At 40.2% G+C, this 14,423-nt stretch overlaps 1 protein-coding gene across 1 annotated transcript in view; it reads left to right on the forward strand.

Moving 5' to 3' along the window:
• Positions 1–3,743: 3,743 nt before the first annotated feature.
• The window catches only part of nedd9 (neural precursor cell expressed, developmentally down-regulated 9), a 31,845-nt gene continuing 21,165 nt past the window's right edge, over positions 3,744–14,423 (forward strand). Inside the window, exon 1 of the mRNA XM_042435243.1 lies at positions 3,744–4,023. Within this exon, the coding sequence (XP_042291177.1) occupies positions 4,012–4,023 (12 nt within the window). The 5' untranslated portion in view covers positions 3,744–4,011. The remainder of the gene's footprint in view (positions 4,024–14,423) is intronic.

The following is a 14,423-nucleotide window of genomic DNA, read 5'->3' on the forward strand; positions in this document are numbered from 1 at the left end:
GAGAGGCAGGCTAATTACAGGCGATTTCTGCCTCTTTAAAGCGGCTGTGATAGCAGGCAGGGGGCTCAATAACAAACAGGTAAACCCACGTCGGGCCTGTATTTGAGCAAAAAATTTAAGCAGACCAGGACTCTTATCTTGTTTCCTGTTTTGTGTTTGTATCTTATGAGATACAAAGCTGATACTCTGCAAAGACACGGCTCGTGTGCATCGAAGAGGTGTGATCACGGTGCTGCAGAGAGAGGAAGGATTGTCAGAGATCAGCTTGGGTGTTTTTTGTCACCTCGATTAGACACCGAGCCGGGTGCACGGAGGTGACATCTCTGCTATCATCAGCTCTGCCTTCATTCCGGTCAGGGTGAGCACTTAAAATAACCTTTAAGATAAGGTAATATAATCTACTACATGGTTTTAAAGAAAAGACAAAAAGCATTAGATTTGTTTTCCTGGAGGAGGTGATATCATGTTACCATAACTAACTTAGTCATTAAGTGTTTTGCTACATTATTATGTCATCATGTTGAAACTTAACTTAACTTAGTTGTTGCTGCATTAGCAGTTTACCTCTGAGTAGACGTGACTATTTATCTTTATGCAGAGACTGAGAGAAGCAAAGTACATTTACTCATCACAATATGAGGTATATGTACTTCACTTGAGTTGTGTCATCATAACTTTACTCCACCATGAACACCAAAGGTCATGGTGCACATCAGAGGATGAAGTCATCCAAAAAAAGGCACAAGAGCTCATTGCCTTTTTTTTTGATGACTCCACTATGTATAGAAACTACTTACTTTGCCACCCTGAAGTTATAAGACATATGATAAGCTCATGGCATGTGAGTCATCATTGTTTTAAAACCCCAACAGACTCGTGTGGACCAGATACAGTATTAAAATCCTGCTTACAATTAACTTATTAACAGTCTAACACTCTGTAAGAGACTACTGTTCACAATGAGTATTTAAGTATACACTGCTGCTAATATTTTGGTACTTTTACCCAAGTACCCACGTCTGATTTTTTATTTTTTACTATAGTCAAGTCATTTTACATTGTAGTTTTTCTATATTAACTTCTCCCACTACTGCCAATATGTGACGACAGTATAAACCACAATACGTCTCATTTAAATTCTTTAGATTTAGGTCATTTATTTGTGCAAGATACATGTCTTTGAAAAGCATGCATTGCACCAGTTACAGGTACAATTTTCATGTTTATCGAGTCAAACCAAGTTGTAAGCAGTTGTTGCCATTTGTAGTTTTTATAAAAAAAGATCTGTCAAGACCAGTAAATTGCTTCCTTGGAGTTCAGTGCCCCTTTAGTATTGATTCAAAGTTAATTTAGATTTTTTGCTCTGTTTCTGAGGAGCATTTCATGTCTGTGATATAGCAGCAATAACAGTCTTTTGATGGAAAATACAGCTCCAAGACAACAGGTCAAACCTTTTCCTCACTTTTTTGCTGTATCCCTTCATCTCTGTCTTGTGTACCTAGATGTGATTTCACCTGAAAACAAACACAAATGTCTTGTTTTCGTGCTTCTCTCACTTGTAAACTGACGCCAGTTATTGATGTTTACATATTCAGGTCACCAGAGTTCTGCAGGAAAGGAAAGTGTGCAGGGCGGCTTACAGCACTTTGTGTCTTATTTTATTTATACTAGGTAAAAGAAAAAACTCTAGGTACTGGGTGGTGTTGTAATTTTCTTCTGAACCAGCGGAAACTTCTCTGTGCAGAAGGAAATGCTGCATAATCAGACTTCCTTCATACTCAGGGTTCACTTTTCTCAGAAAAACAACCAGCTTCTTTTTTTTTTTTCCTCTATCGTCAAGTCAAAAACTTCCTGACATGTAATCGCTGAAATTAAGTATTTAAACATACTTAACCTAATGTATGTTTGGCAATTCAAGTCAGTCATAAATGTTTCATGGGGAAAAATTTACAGATGATTTCTTCTTTTTTTTCACAGAACTTTATTCAAACAATAACAGTACATAGGACGTCAGGTACAAAACAAGTACACAGTATAATACAGGAGTGCTGATAACATATTCATGATGTAAGTATTTATTAGATATAAAAACAAAATAAATAACTAAATGAAAAACCAAAAAAATATTAAAATAAATTTTAAAAAATGGTAAATAATTATATGCATAAAAAAATCTTAAAAATAATAAGGAAATAGATAAGAAGAAGGCAATTTATTTGACCTCAGAGGCTTCATCGAGCATATTTTTATAATGTTTTAAGGATCTGTTGCCATTTCCATTGTTTGTATGAACAAGAGAATTAAGGGTTAACTCAAGAGATTTAACCCTTACATACATAGAGAAATGGAAATATTTCAACTTTTTTTTTTTTAAATGTGTGCATATGATACATATTTATACATAGAGGGTGTCGCAGGTTAAATTTTACCAATTATTTATTTTTTAAAAAATCAAAAAAATGGCCCTTCAAAAATGTTGTTGCGTTCTTCACATGCAGTAAAATTAACTGATATCATGATGACTGTTATGTTCTCCTGTTTTATGCTACATCAGACCATGATATGTGTCATTGTGAATGTTTTTTCTCCATGTATACATAAATTTGTGGTTTAGAAATTTGGTATCGAGACTAGAGGTGTGTATCTTTCCCCTCTCAGATGATTCGATACGTATCTAAAATCATCGTCCATGAGTCGAAACAAAAACAATACAGATAGATTGGTAACGATAACACACTGAGATACAAAGCCGATTCGATATGATTTGATTCAGCTGCGATTGGGAATTGATAAGTTTCTTCATTTTTCTTTTTTCAGATAGCTAACTAAATCATTCCTCCTGTTCATACTGGCGATTAAAGATCCCCTTCAAATGTGCTTTCAGTGTAAGTGATGGAGGCCAAAATCCACAGTGTGCCCACGCAGCTATTTAAAAGTTGATCTCAAGCTTATATGAGGCTTCAGCAGTCTGAGTTAGTCATATCAAGTGGATATCTGCCACATTTACAGTCTTTTTTTAGCATCAAATTCCCTCTTTGTGTTTCCCTGTTGAGCTGCGGTGGAAGTATAATAACAAACAAGAGGGACTTTGGCACTAAAAAGACTGTGACGTTGAAAGATATCTACTTGATGTGACTCATTTGGACGGCTGGAGCTTCATATTAGCTTCAGATAAACCTTTAAATACATTTTTGCACAGACGGAGCCCCTCCTCATCACTTATATTGTAAGTGGATTATGAAGGGATCTTCTAATGGTCAGTATGAACAGGAGGAATAATTACAAACCTATTTCAATGTTCATTCGAGGTCCTGACTTGAAAAATTGTGAACCTATCCTTTAAACTCAATCAAGAAAAGAGGGAAAGAGAATTGGGGAACATACACACATTTGTGAATTAACATATTTCCCAATAAAATAAGAAAATTAACAACATATCCCACAGATTTTTTACTCCTGTTGTCACAGTAGCAATATAACAGTATGACAATATGAGAATTTAAAACGATGATTCACATAAGAGGCATTGATTACATGACGACCAAAAAGAAGAATAATTGCATAGATGTTTCTGGAGTTACCGACATCCACATTTTCTGCTGATGATCTAATCTACTGTTGTTCATCGTACTTATGACGTCACTTGCAGGAGAACTATGGGAGGAGGATAGACAGAGGGGGCGGGGTTAGTGTTTCTTTCGACCAATCAGCGGCTCGTTATGCAAATGCAGGTAGACCGTGAATGTGTTGAGGACTGATGGTAGAGAGGAGTAGAGAGAAGCTGTCTGGACTCCCAGAGATTATTGCCTGAGTGTTTTCTCCGTCTATGAAGACTCTGGATGGCTTGTTAACCGCACAGAAAACACCTCAGTCCGCAGATATTCAGATGTGCGCCTCTTTGGTGCGATAAAGCGGATATTTTCCTCACCCCTTTTTATTTTTGTTTCTGGAGTCAAACACACAGAGAGAGGAGAGAGAGAGAGAGAGAGAGAGAGAAGAGCTGCTGCAAAGATGAAATACAAAGTAAGTCAAACGGATTCAGGTTGGACTGTTGTAAAGCTGGGAGACATTACAACAGAGCTGCTTTTTTTTTTGTCAGAAGAGTGGGTGAGCTTTCTAAAACTTTATCACCTTGTTTAATTACTTATATGAAAGCTTTCGGGATGATTAAAAGTGAAACTGCACTTAACAGAAGCGGTGAAATAAGGACGCTGTCAGGTTTTTTTTTTTTGAGAGATGTTTCTGGTTGATATGTGTGTCTTCTAATGTGTGTGTTTCTGAGGCTACAGAGACTTATTTTAATGTCTCACCTGTATCTGTACGTTTATTACAATCACAGGGACGTAAATATACGTGAAAATGCAACTATCCCTCATTCCCCTGTGCACCACCTTTTTAAAAGAAGTATACATAGAGACCGAAATACTATTATGTTGTTTACTCATTTCATCGTTTGAGCTCAGAGTCTCCCTCCACTATCCCTGCTGCTGACAAAGCCCGAAAAAAAACGTCAAATGAGCAAGTAGCAGGTATATAAAAAACACATGGGCACTTGCCTGTGCTTCTTCACTGACCTCTCTTGCTTCTCTATTCTTTGGCTATTGATTTATTTAGCTGAAAGATCTTTTGCCAATCGATTTTAGTCATATTTTCATAGCAAAAAGATTTGCTATGACAGTAAACTGAATATCTTTTGAGCTGTTCATAGCAATTTAAAGATGTTACTTTTTTGCTTTAAGGCACCGTAACAGGCATTTTTCACTATTTTCTTACATTTTATAGATGTTTGTAACCTTAGCTGAGGTTAGGGTTGGGTAATATGGATAAGATCTGATATTGTGACACACAGTATGTAGTGTTATATCACACAGGACTGCAGCAAACGATTAGTTTTATCAACAATGAATCGTTTTGTCTATGAAATGTCAGAAAATAGTGATAAACAGCAGATTAAAATTTCCCACAGTCCAAGGTGACGTCTTCAAATGTCTTGTTTTTATCAGACCAAGAGTCTAAAACCACAAGATGTTCAGTTTACTGTCATGTATGACAAAGAAAAACATTAAATCCTCAAATCTGAGTAGCTGGAACCAGCCCAGTTTTGCTGAAACAATGATTTAAACGACTATTCAATTATTAAAATAGTTGCCCTACAGTGATTTTCTGTCTATTTCTGTCTTATATTGAGATGTAGTACTTACTTTATACTTGAAGCTCAATTGAGTAGCTGTTTTATGGATAAAATAACCAGACAGGTGTGTTTGTTTTTTGGATTATCCATTGAATTAAGTGCCTGACAGAACAAGATCACACCGATACAACAATCCTCTTTATACCGTCTTGTTTCACGTATATCATCATATTACCCTCTAACTGACACTTTCACTTAAAAATGAATCATGTCCTTATGATATCTGCTGGGTGCCTTGTTTATTGTGGCCTATGGGAACTCTCAGACTGTGTTTTGACTCCGCAAGCCAATCAGGGTCTTTGTCTTGTCTTTCGCTGTCAGTCACTGGGGTTTATCTTGTGATGACAGCCTGCTGAGATGTTACAGCCTGTTGTCAGCATCATATGAAGCCCAGGGAGCTTTGGATTGACTTGTGATGTGATTTGAACTTTAATTCGGTTAATTTTCTGGACTTTACTTGGACACAGATAGCGGGAAGATGATCCTTCACCTCTCTGGACTCCAGCTGTGTAAATGATTTTGAGCTTTTAACACTATTTAGGGAACATAGAGCGTTTTAGCAAGAGAGTGTCATCTCCCAGCTTTGTTTCATTCATCATTAGCAACGTGTACTTGTGTCTCACCATATTAGGGAAGCAAAAACTGTGCTCCCTCATGCAAAGCTGTGCGAAATATTTGGATGATTCAGGGTTTTTTAGGGCAGTGGCTCCAGCTTTTCACTGGCTGTTTTCTGAAGTGTGAAGTTGTTGCTTGCCAGGAGTTTGGCTCAGACTCTGGACTTGACACAGTTCAAGTGCAATTTTGGTTTCTTTTCCTCCCCGTCCCTCAGCGTCTACTGGGCCTGGTCTCACTGTTTAGGAGGGTTTGGTTGTGATTGGTGGGCGTGCGCGCTGTGTATGTGCGTCATGGTCCTAACTGACTCATTGTCCTGTTAAGTATACAGTTCACAGAGCGGAGAAAGCAGGAACAGAGTGAAGGGTTATGGTGATGGTTTGGGCCAGTGATCTTAGTGAGGAAACACTTGTTACCAGGTCTCCTTGGTCACTGCCTTCATCCTAAACAAGGAAATTGATCAGTGGATATTGACAAATCTGATCAACACCAGCGTGTCCAAGCTCTTATCTCTTTGTGGAGATTAAATCGGCACAGTGCGCAACCTCTCTGACGTAAAACTGCATTTCCACTTCTTTTGTTTGACTCTTTCCTCCCTATCGCATTCAGGCAAGATAGTGAGAGCGTAGAAACTATGTAGCCAGGGCTCTTTGCTTATGATAAACATATCTGCATTATGTAACACTGCCACAGGAAAGGAGGGTGGCAGGAAGGGAGAAGGAAGGTGGGAAATCAGGCAACCAAGGAGGCCTTGTCCCCTCGTTAGATGACACATTTTGCGTCAGCGTAACTGCTGTGTTTATTGAGTTTCCTGTGGGTCAGCTGTCTGTTTTAGATTTGTGAAATAGTTGCAAAGTTGACCGTGTCCCCTCTCAAATCTCTGCGTTCGCTCTTGATCTCAGCTGCAATGAATTATTTACAGCTATATTAAGTACTTCTTTCCTCACAGAGTGGTAATGTTTCAACAGAAGCTTAACGAGGTCGGTTGGCGCCCGCTCGCATGCCCCGAGGTGAGGTGGCCACAGTCTGGCCAGACGCTGCCCTCCTCTCTGACATCAGAGATGGTTTCCAACAGGTGTTCAGGTGTGAAGGGAAGGCTTGTCTTCCATAGGTCACCTAATGCGTATAATCCCTCTGATGGGGCCGCACACAGATGGATCTCTTACAGCGTTAGTGAGGCCCAGGGATTTCTGAGGAGAAAGAGCCTGACAGACAAAGAAAGAAAGAGATGATACCTGAGGCAGTTTGAAGTGTTCAGACATAACTTTTCTGGTGCAGAATAAGGAAAAAATCCTTCTTACGCACACACTCGCTCGGAGACTTCCACAACCTTTTAACTCATTCTTTCATAGCTGATGTAACCATTGCAGAAATAGCTTCACAACCACAGTGAAGAGTGATTAGGTGAACCCATATTCTGGCCAATATGTGTGTGTGTGCGTGTTTTCCTCAGTGTTTCTTTTTTATGGGTTCAGGTTCCAGGCACTGGTCCAACAGCAAGGGAGCTGGAGGAGAGCGAAGCAGACATTGTTCTGAGAGGGAGGGAGGGAGGAGGAGGATCTCTGATGCTGAAAGGGCCTGCAGAAAATGAAAGGGAGAGGAAGTTGTGGGGGGAACGAGAGGGCAAACAGAGTTGGATGTATATGGGGAGGTGGGGGGGGGGGGATGGGAGCCGAGAGGTCGAGGAGCGCCCCGTGAGAATGAGAGCATTCCAGGCATGTGCATGGGAAGGTTGTTCAGAAGATGCACATGATTGTTTCAAGGTGCCCCTTTACATTGTTAATGAGTCTGGCAGTGGCTTTCACCAGGATACCAGAGTCTTTTCTTTTCTGTGCTTGTGTGCGTGTTTGGTTGTGCAGGGATTGCATTGTGTGGAAAGAGAAACACTTCTAGAAAGAGACATTTGTATTCTCCTGAAAGAGGAACGGAGTTTATTCAGAGAAAACCTGCACGTAATGATCACCCTTTCGTGAATCCTCTGTGAGTTTTACACGGAAATGGCTTTTTCTACCTTGTAATTTTATTCGTTTGATATATCCCACGGCCTGTTTAAAAACTTTTCTTATTATCATGCTGTGATGTTTTGGAGTTTTTGCCGTTCTCAGTGGTGAATTTCTTTTCTCTTTGCCCCAAGTTTACTCCTGTGCAAGATTTTCAGTGAGCGTGAAGAGCTTCTCCCCCAGCGACCATGAATAGCGGTCCCTCCACCCCCCTGCTGAGCCCTCGCACCGTGAGCCAGCCATTAACATTTGAAAACGGTCAGCGGGGAGACAGACTACATTGTGTGCTCATTTCAGTCCCCCCCCCTCCCCAAAAAAACAGAGAGAGAGAGAGAGAGAGAGAGAGAGACTGCCCAACATCAGCAACAATGCATATAATCATTTCCATGTTTGACCTTTTAGCGGAAATAATTCTTGACTCCCCTTCCCTCCCCTGAAGAATGCCAACTATTTTGCAGGGTCATCTCTCAAAGACGTATCGGGCTCCTGTCAGCTCGGTTCAACCCTGTGGAGACTCTGTCCTCACAGCAGATAAGAGGAGGCTTGACAGCTGGGAACACCGGGGAAGAAAAGTGTTAAATACAACAGCAGCACATACTTAGTTGTTTGTGATTTGTTTGGAGATTGGTCAGCAATTTAGTTTTGGTGTGCTGCAGGTCTTGTGCGCGTCATAAACCAGCAGGTAGATCAGTGACTACTGTTAGATGGCTGATCATGTGATGTAGCCGTGTACGTGCATCTCAGAAGTGAAACCATAAGTCGATTTAACTGATTAGATGACCGGCAGAAAGTTATTCAGCAACTATTTTGATAACAGATAATGTGAAAACATTTAGTCATCGTCTGGTTCCAGCTTCTTAAAGGAGCAGTGCATAAGATTTAGTGACATCTAGCGGTGAGTTCGCAGATCAACCGAGTACCCCTCCCCTTCCGAGCTTGTAGGAGAACCTACGGTGGCCGCGAAACTCGTAAAAAAACGTAAAAACAGTGTTTGGTTTGTCTGTTCTGGGCTACTTTTTAGGTGATGCAACACGGCGGGCTACGTGGAAGATGACCCGCTCCCTATGTAGATATAAAGGGCTCATTCTAAGATAACGAAAACACAACGATTCTTATTTTCAGGTGATTATACACTAATAAAAACATAATTATGAATATTGTATTCCATTTCTGACGAGTCTGTTCTGCTAGACGCCACTAAATTCTAGACAGTGGACCTTTAAATGTTAGCTGTTGCTGCTTTTCTTTGTCATATACAGTATTTGATAGTAAACTGAAGACCTACATGGGCATTTTTAACTGTTTTATGACATTTTATAGACAAAATGATCCATTCAGAGCCCTACAACTCAAAGGTGACTCAACAGATACTTGAAATTGATTCCAAGTCAGTTCACTGTAATCCTGCTTTCTGACCCTGACTGAGGAAAAACCTTCTGTCACATACTTCAAATCTGTTACTTATCCATCTTTATTCATTTCCTTAAGATATTTTAAGAATGTTTAAGTATTCTTTTTGGTGTACCCACTTTCTTTCTTCTGCTGTAATGTGTTACTCAACATTTTCCATAATGCCTTTCAGCAGCTCTAACAGAGCAGCTATGAGCTCAGTGTATTCATCTGTTGTGCAGAAGAAGAGTGGTGGCAGCATTGTTGTGGTTCACTTAGGCTACTGTTGGTGGAGAAATTGGTTTTTTTTTCCTTTTGTGTGATGTTGAATGTTTGTGGTGAAAAATAAAAAAGAAGGAATCCCTTCAAATGACACGAATATCTGATGTTTACTGTTGATATTTTGGATAATCTGAGATTTTTTCTGTCATTAAACTCCAGTGTAGCTGCAGGAATTAAATCAGCAAGATGTCACATGTAGATAAAACAATTAAGAAAAAATAATTGTAACTATTTTGATAACTTTATAATAAGCAAACATTCCATATATTCTCTGGTTCCAGCTTAAAAAAATGTCAGAATTTGCTGCTTTTTCTCTGTTTTATATCATTGTAAATTGAATAACTTTGGGTTTTGGACTGTTTGTCGGACAAAATAAGACATTTTGAAGACGTCACTTTGGACTTTTGATGGTTATTTTTTAAACATTTTATAGACCAAGCAATGAATCGATTGATTGTGGAAAGAATCTGCAGAAATGGCACATACTTGCATCCCAAATTTGAGGAGTTGGAAGCTTTTCTGTGTCATACATTTGTGGTTTGGACTGCTGATCAGAAAAAAACGTAACCCTTGAAGACATCACTGTGGGCTCTTAAGGAATCACAACAGAAATGTTTCACTATTTTTAGACAAATGATTTATCGAGAAAAGAAATATTAGTCATATATTCAACCTCTCACCACTTATCTAGAACTAAAAACAGAAAGCAAAATGTGTTGCACATCATCAGTAGCTATTTTTAGCAGTGCTAAAGTGTTAAAAATGTGATCTTTCCCTCCAATAAACAAAAGATTCTCCCTTTATCTGAAAGATAGCCTTCATGTTTTAAAGGGGGAAGACGACATGCGCGGTTGTTCGTCTTTTTGTGTCTGTGAGATCTTTGCTTCCCGTGAAATTGGGGGGACACTGGAGTGAATCTCCATCTCATTGGGTATTCCTATATGTAAAACCATGCAATGTGGCCCTGCAAAGATACCATGAAACATATTTCACATCTTGGCTGATACCCCCCTGGAGGGATTAGTTTGTGTCTCTGGGGGCTACTGAGACGCCCTCATGTACCCTCATTTGGCATCAACACCGAGCTGGAAATAATCCACCTCTCTCCTCTGCCAAAACTGAGCGCTTTTTGGCCGGAGCCCCATGAATACCATCCATACTGCTGTTTTTTTGTTGCTGATGCATCCGTGACTCTTGTAGGTGCAGTAAATTAGTTTTTTCAGGTCAGAGGTCAGTGTCAGCTTGCAGTGATTCATGGCTTTGCTCACAGATATTTCAGCACTGTGGATGCTAACCATAAGTTTGAAGGACACTTTCTCTTCATGCTGCTTCACACCATTCAGACAGTCCTGGAATGACTTGGCAGAATATGAGAGGCAACGTTGCACAATATGCTCCCCCAGCAGCCCTTCCAGTTCACAGAATTTGATACACTTTTGAGAGAATATCTCCAGTGTGGCTTTCACGGCTAATTATAGGTTGTACTTGGTGTTCAGGAGCAGAGCGAGGGAGTCCAAGATGTGAAATGATAAGACTAGGTCGGTCGTAGCCTGGATCGTTTTGGGTTCTTCAGGAAGTACTGCAGGCTAAGGAGTGGGATGGAAACAGAGGAGAGGAGGGTGTCATGTCAGGTTACCTTGTATTTTATGGGACAGTAAAGAAATAAAGTAACTATGATGAATGGACAGATTGAGGAGGAGCTGAAGTACAACGGTAATTTTAACCCGAAAAGTTACTCAAATCCACTTCCTGTGACTTAATCAACTGGCATACAGCACAGTGTTGCACTTGTATCCTGCCCACGTAATTCATCTGAATTTCTTACAGCTGTAATCAACGGAGGTTGACGTGTCATTGGCTTTAGTGTGTAATTCAACAAAAGTCCAAAGTCACAGTGGTGGAATGACTCCGCCTGTTGTATCCATGACAGGAATGAAAGGAGTAAGGAGGGTATTATCTGGAGTGTTTTGATACACTGCCAATGTGATACGTGAGTTTCACTACCCATACTGTGTTAACCTGTGTTAACTGATTTGTTTTGGCCACTTATGGGCAGCAGGAAATGGGTAAAACACAACATAATACAGACACAATCACCTTTTTCGCTGATAATTGCAAACTTGATAGCAAACAGCGACATATTTACAATACAGAGCAGCATAAGCATTCTTTTGGATTTGTGTTTTGGGCCACAGGATGAATGTATGCAGATATATTCACTCTCATTTTAGCAATGTTTTGCTCTCTACTGACTCCCAAGGCAAATTACTGACTTTGTAGTTGCTATCAAAGCCTCATAATATTCACCAGCTAATCGCTAACTTTGTCTGTTTGTCGTTTGATGCCGGGCAGGTAGCGTACAGTTGGTTTTTAGAGCCTATTTGGGTGAAAACAGCTGTCTGCCTCTGGTGTAAACAACAATGAGAGTGAATGAAAATGGTTATGTTACAGATGGAAGCCAAAACAATGAGCCGAAAAATAAAAGATATAATAAATAAAATCATTCCAATGGTATCACTGTGATGAGTGGATTTGCCTTTTTTTTTGTGTCAAGTTCAACTTTGGTAAACTTTGACACATGAATAGCAAGTGCTAACATTTTAGGGAACAGAGAATTGCGGTGAGTCTAAAACAGAGGAAGCTGTCGTAGCTTATTAGCCATTTTTGCTAATATATAGAAATATGTGCATATTTAAATTTTGCCCAAACACAAGCAGCAAGATGAGAGCTGTGAAAGTGTTGAGATTTGACACTTATCTCTAAAGAAGATTTATACTTTTTTTGCTTTATTTTCAGGGAAATTCCATGATTATGACACAGTTTTAGTCAGACATATTCACTGACTAAACATATATGTCAGCTCTCAAACTGAGATGTTTTGAGCGTTTGGCGGTTGTCACAGCTTGCAGTGTGGTTAGACGCAACATTGCACATAGTATCCTGTTGAAGTACAGTTGTCATGCCGTTGCTGTTTAGATGTTTTAGGGTGTGGAGATTTCCTCGCAATGCTGCAGCTCGTGAATCACAAATGTGATGAGGAAGGTGGTGGGTGTTGTATTTATACTTTGGATACAATAGTCTTTTATGCAGTATTTGGCAGAATGAATAGACCTACGTGTACCAGTTCGGAGGAACTTTATATGCTGCATCTTGTGGTTAAAGGAAAAGAGATAAATAACAATTGGTCACAAAACAAAATGATGCCAACAAACAAATTATCCAACAAATCTATGCTCTGATCTGTGCTGGCCAGAAACGTAAACTATGATGTAACCAATCAATGTCAGATGATCACAAGGCTAGAATAAGCTTTTGATTGATTATAGTTAGTTACAACTCTCGTCACGCCACTCTAACATAGTTGTATGTATTGATTTACAACTGCTTACATAAGACATCAATCAATCAGTGTGAAGTGGTTATGAATGTGTTGGATCATGCCTCTCTGTGTGCTGAGTATTAAAATGAAAAACTTGTGACATGCTGCTTTTTCCACAAGAATTTTTCAGAAATAGAGGAGGTGAAGTTCCACCGAGCCTGCTGTGTAATTATGTTAATACACTGCCACTGGCAGGGCTTATAAAGAGGCTGTAATCAGTGGGTCAGCCTTCCTGAAAACTGTCCAAATGAAGAAATTACCATGTACTCTGAGCTCTGAACCGCTTCCCATGAGCCCTTCCTACCCAGAGCCCTTCACACGGCCCATTTATTTGAACTGGCTCTCACCCGCAGCAGGCCGCACTCAGAGGAACGGCTCGTAAAAGTCATCAGGTCCTCATTATCGTCATTACTATAATTATTTTCTATATTTAACCATGTGAAATGAGGCCAAATGAGTGTGCTGGTTCACCCATTCTGCGAACCACCCCGGGACACGCGTTGCAGTGGTACGGCCCTAATTTTCACACCGGCCCCGCTGCCGAGGTGCATGATGTTTCTCACAGTCGGAGCGTACCACTTTTTTTTTTTTTTTTTTTTGGGAGCAGGTTGTGTTTGTTTGGGTTGAAAACATCCTTGTCTCTTTGAAAGCAGGCCGCTCTCGTTGCTGTGGGGACGCGGATTTCTGCTGTGGTGTGGTTGTGTTTTTGGCTGCAGTAGCAGGGGAATTTGAGTATTTGTGAGCTTGTTTAGCCAAAGCCACCTTCATTATTATTAGATGGATGTGTACCCTAGAGAGGCTGAGCCAAAACCACCCAGAGAGCTCTTACTGAAAGCAAAGGTGGGGCCGTTTTAGCAGGCGGTGAAGTTACGTAAGACCGTTTTTATTTTTGGAATGGTCAGCACAGGCTCTCCTCACAAATGAGAGGACGTTTGTACTGTTTGTTTTTAGGCGAGACGCTGGTGGAAAAAGCCTTGTTGATGTGTGAGTCATCGACGTCTCCCAGAGCAGAGAGGGGTTCAGAGTGGAGGGGCCCGACAGCTGGGTCTTCGGGGCTGTATATTGTGCTCCAGGTGCGGATCTGGACAGCTCAGCTTTGCGTGATTTCTTGCTTTCAAACAACAAAAACATACACAGCCGTGAGAGCTTCTCTGAAGCCAGATGTTGCAGAGGGCAGTATGAGACCTGGGAGACCCCTTTAGTAAAAAAATACATGTATATGAAAGTTTTATAATTCCTTTTAAGCCAAAAACACAGATTCAATTTCTTCTGGACCTGATCTATTTTAAGTAAATAGGTCAGTTTCATCTTTAACATACCAGCAACATAATGATTGATCACAGCGACTAGAAATGTCCCAAATCAATTCCTAAGAATCTGTATTGGGGACGATCCAGACATGTTTTAATGGATCGCTATTGGCTAAAATAAACCCCATCAAATGCTGATCCTTTCTTTCCTGAGCTCGACTGTGTTGCAGCACTGCTCTACTTACCATTGCTTGCACCGGTTAATCAAGATAATCAAATTAAACTAGTCTGTTGTTGGGTTTGTGTGCTCGCTGCAAGCT

This window comes from Thunnus maccoyii, chromosome 15 (assembly GCF_910596095.1).
Source record: "Thunnus maccoyii chromosome 15, fThuMac1.1, whole genome shotgun sequence".
In the NCBI taxonomy this organism is placed as follows: Eukaryota; Metazoa; Chordata; class Actinopteri; order Scombriformes; family Scombridae; genus Thunnus; species Thunnus maccoyii.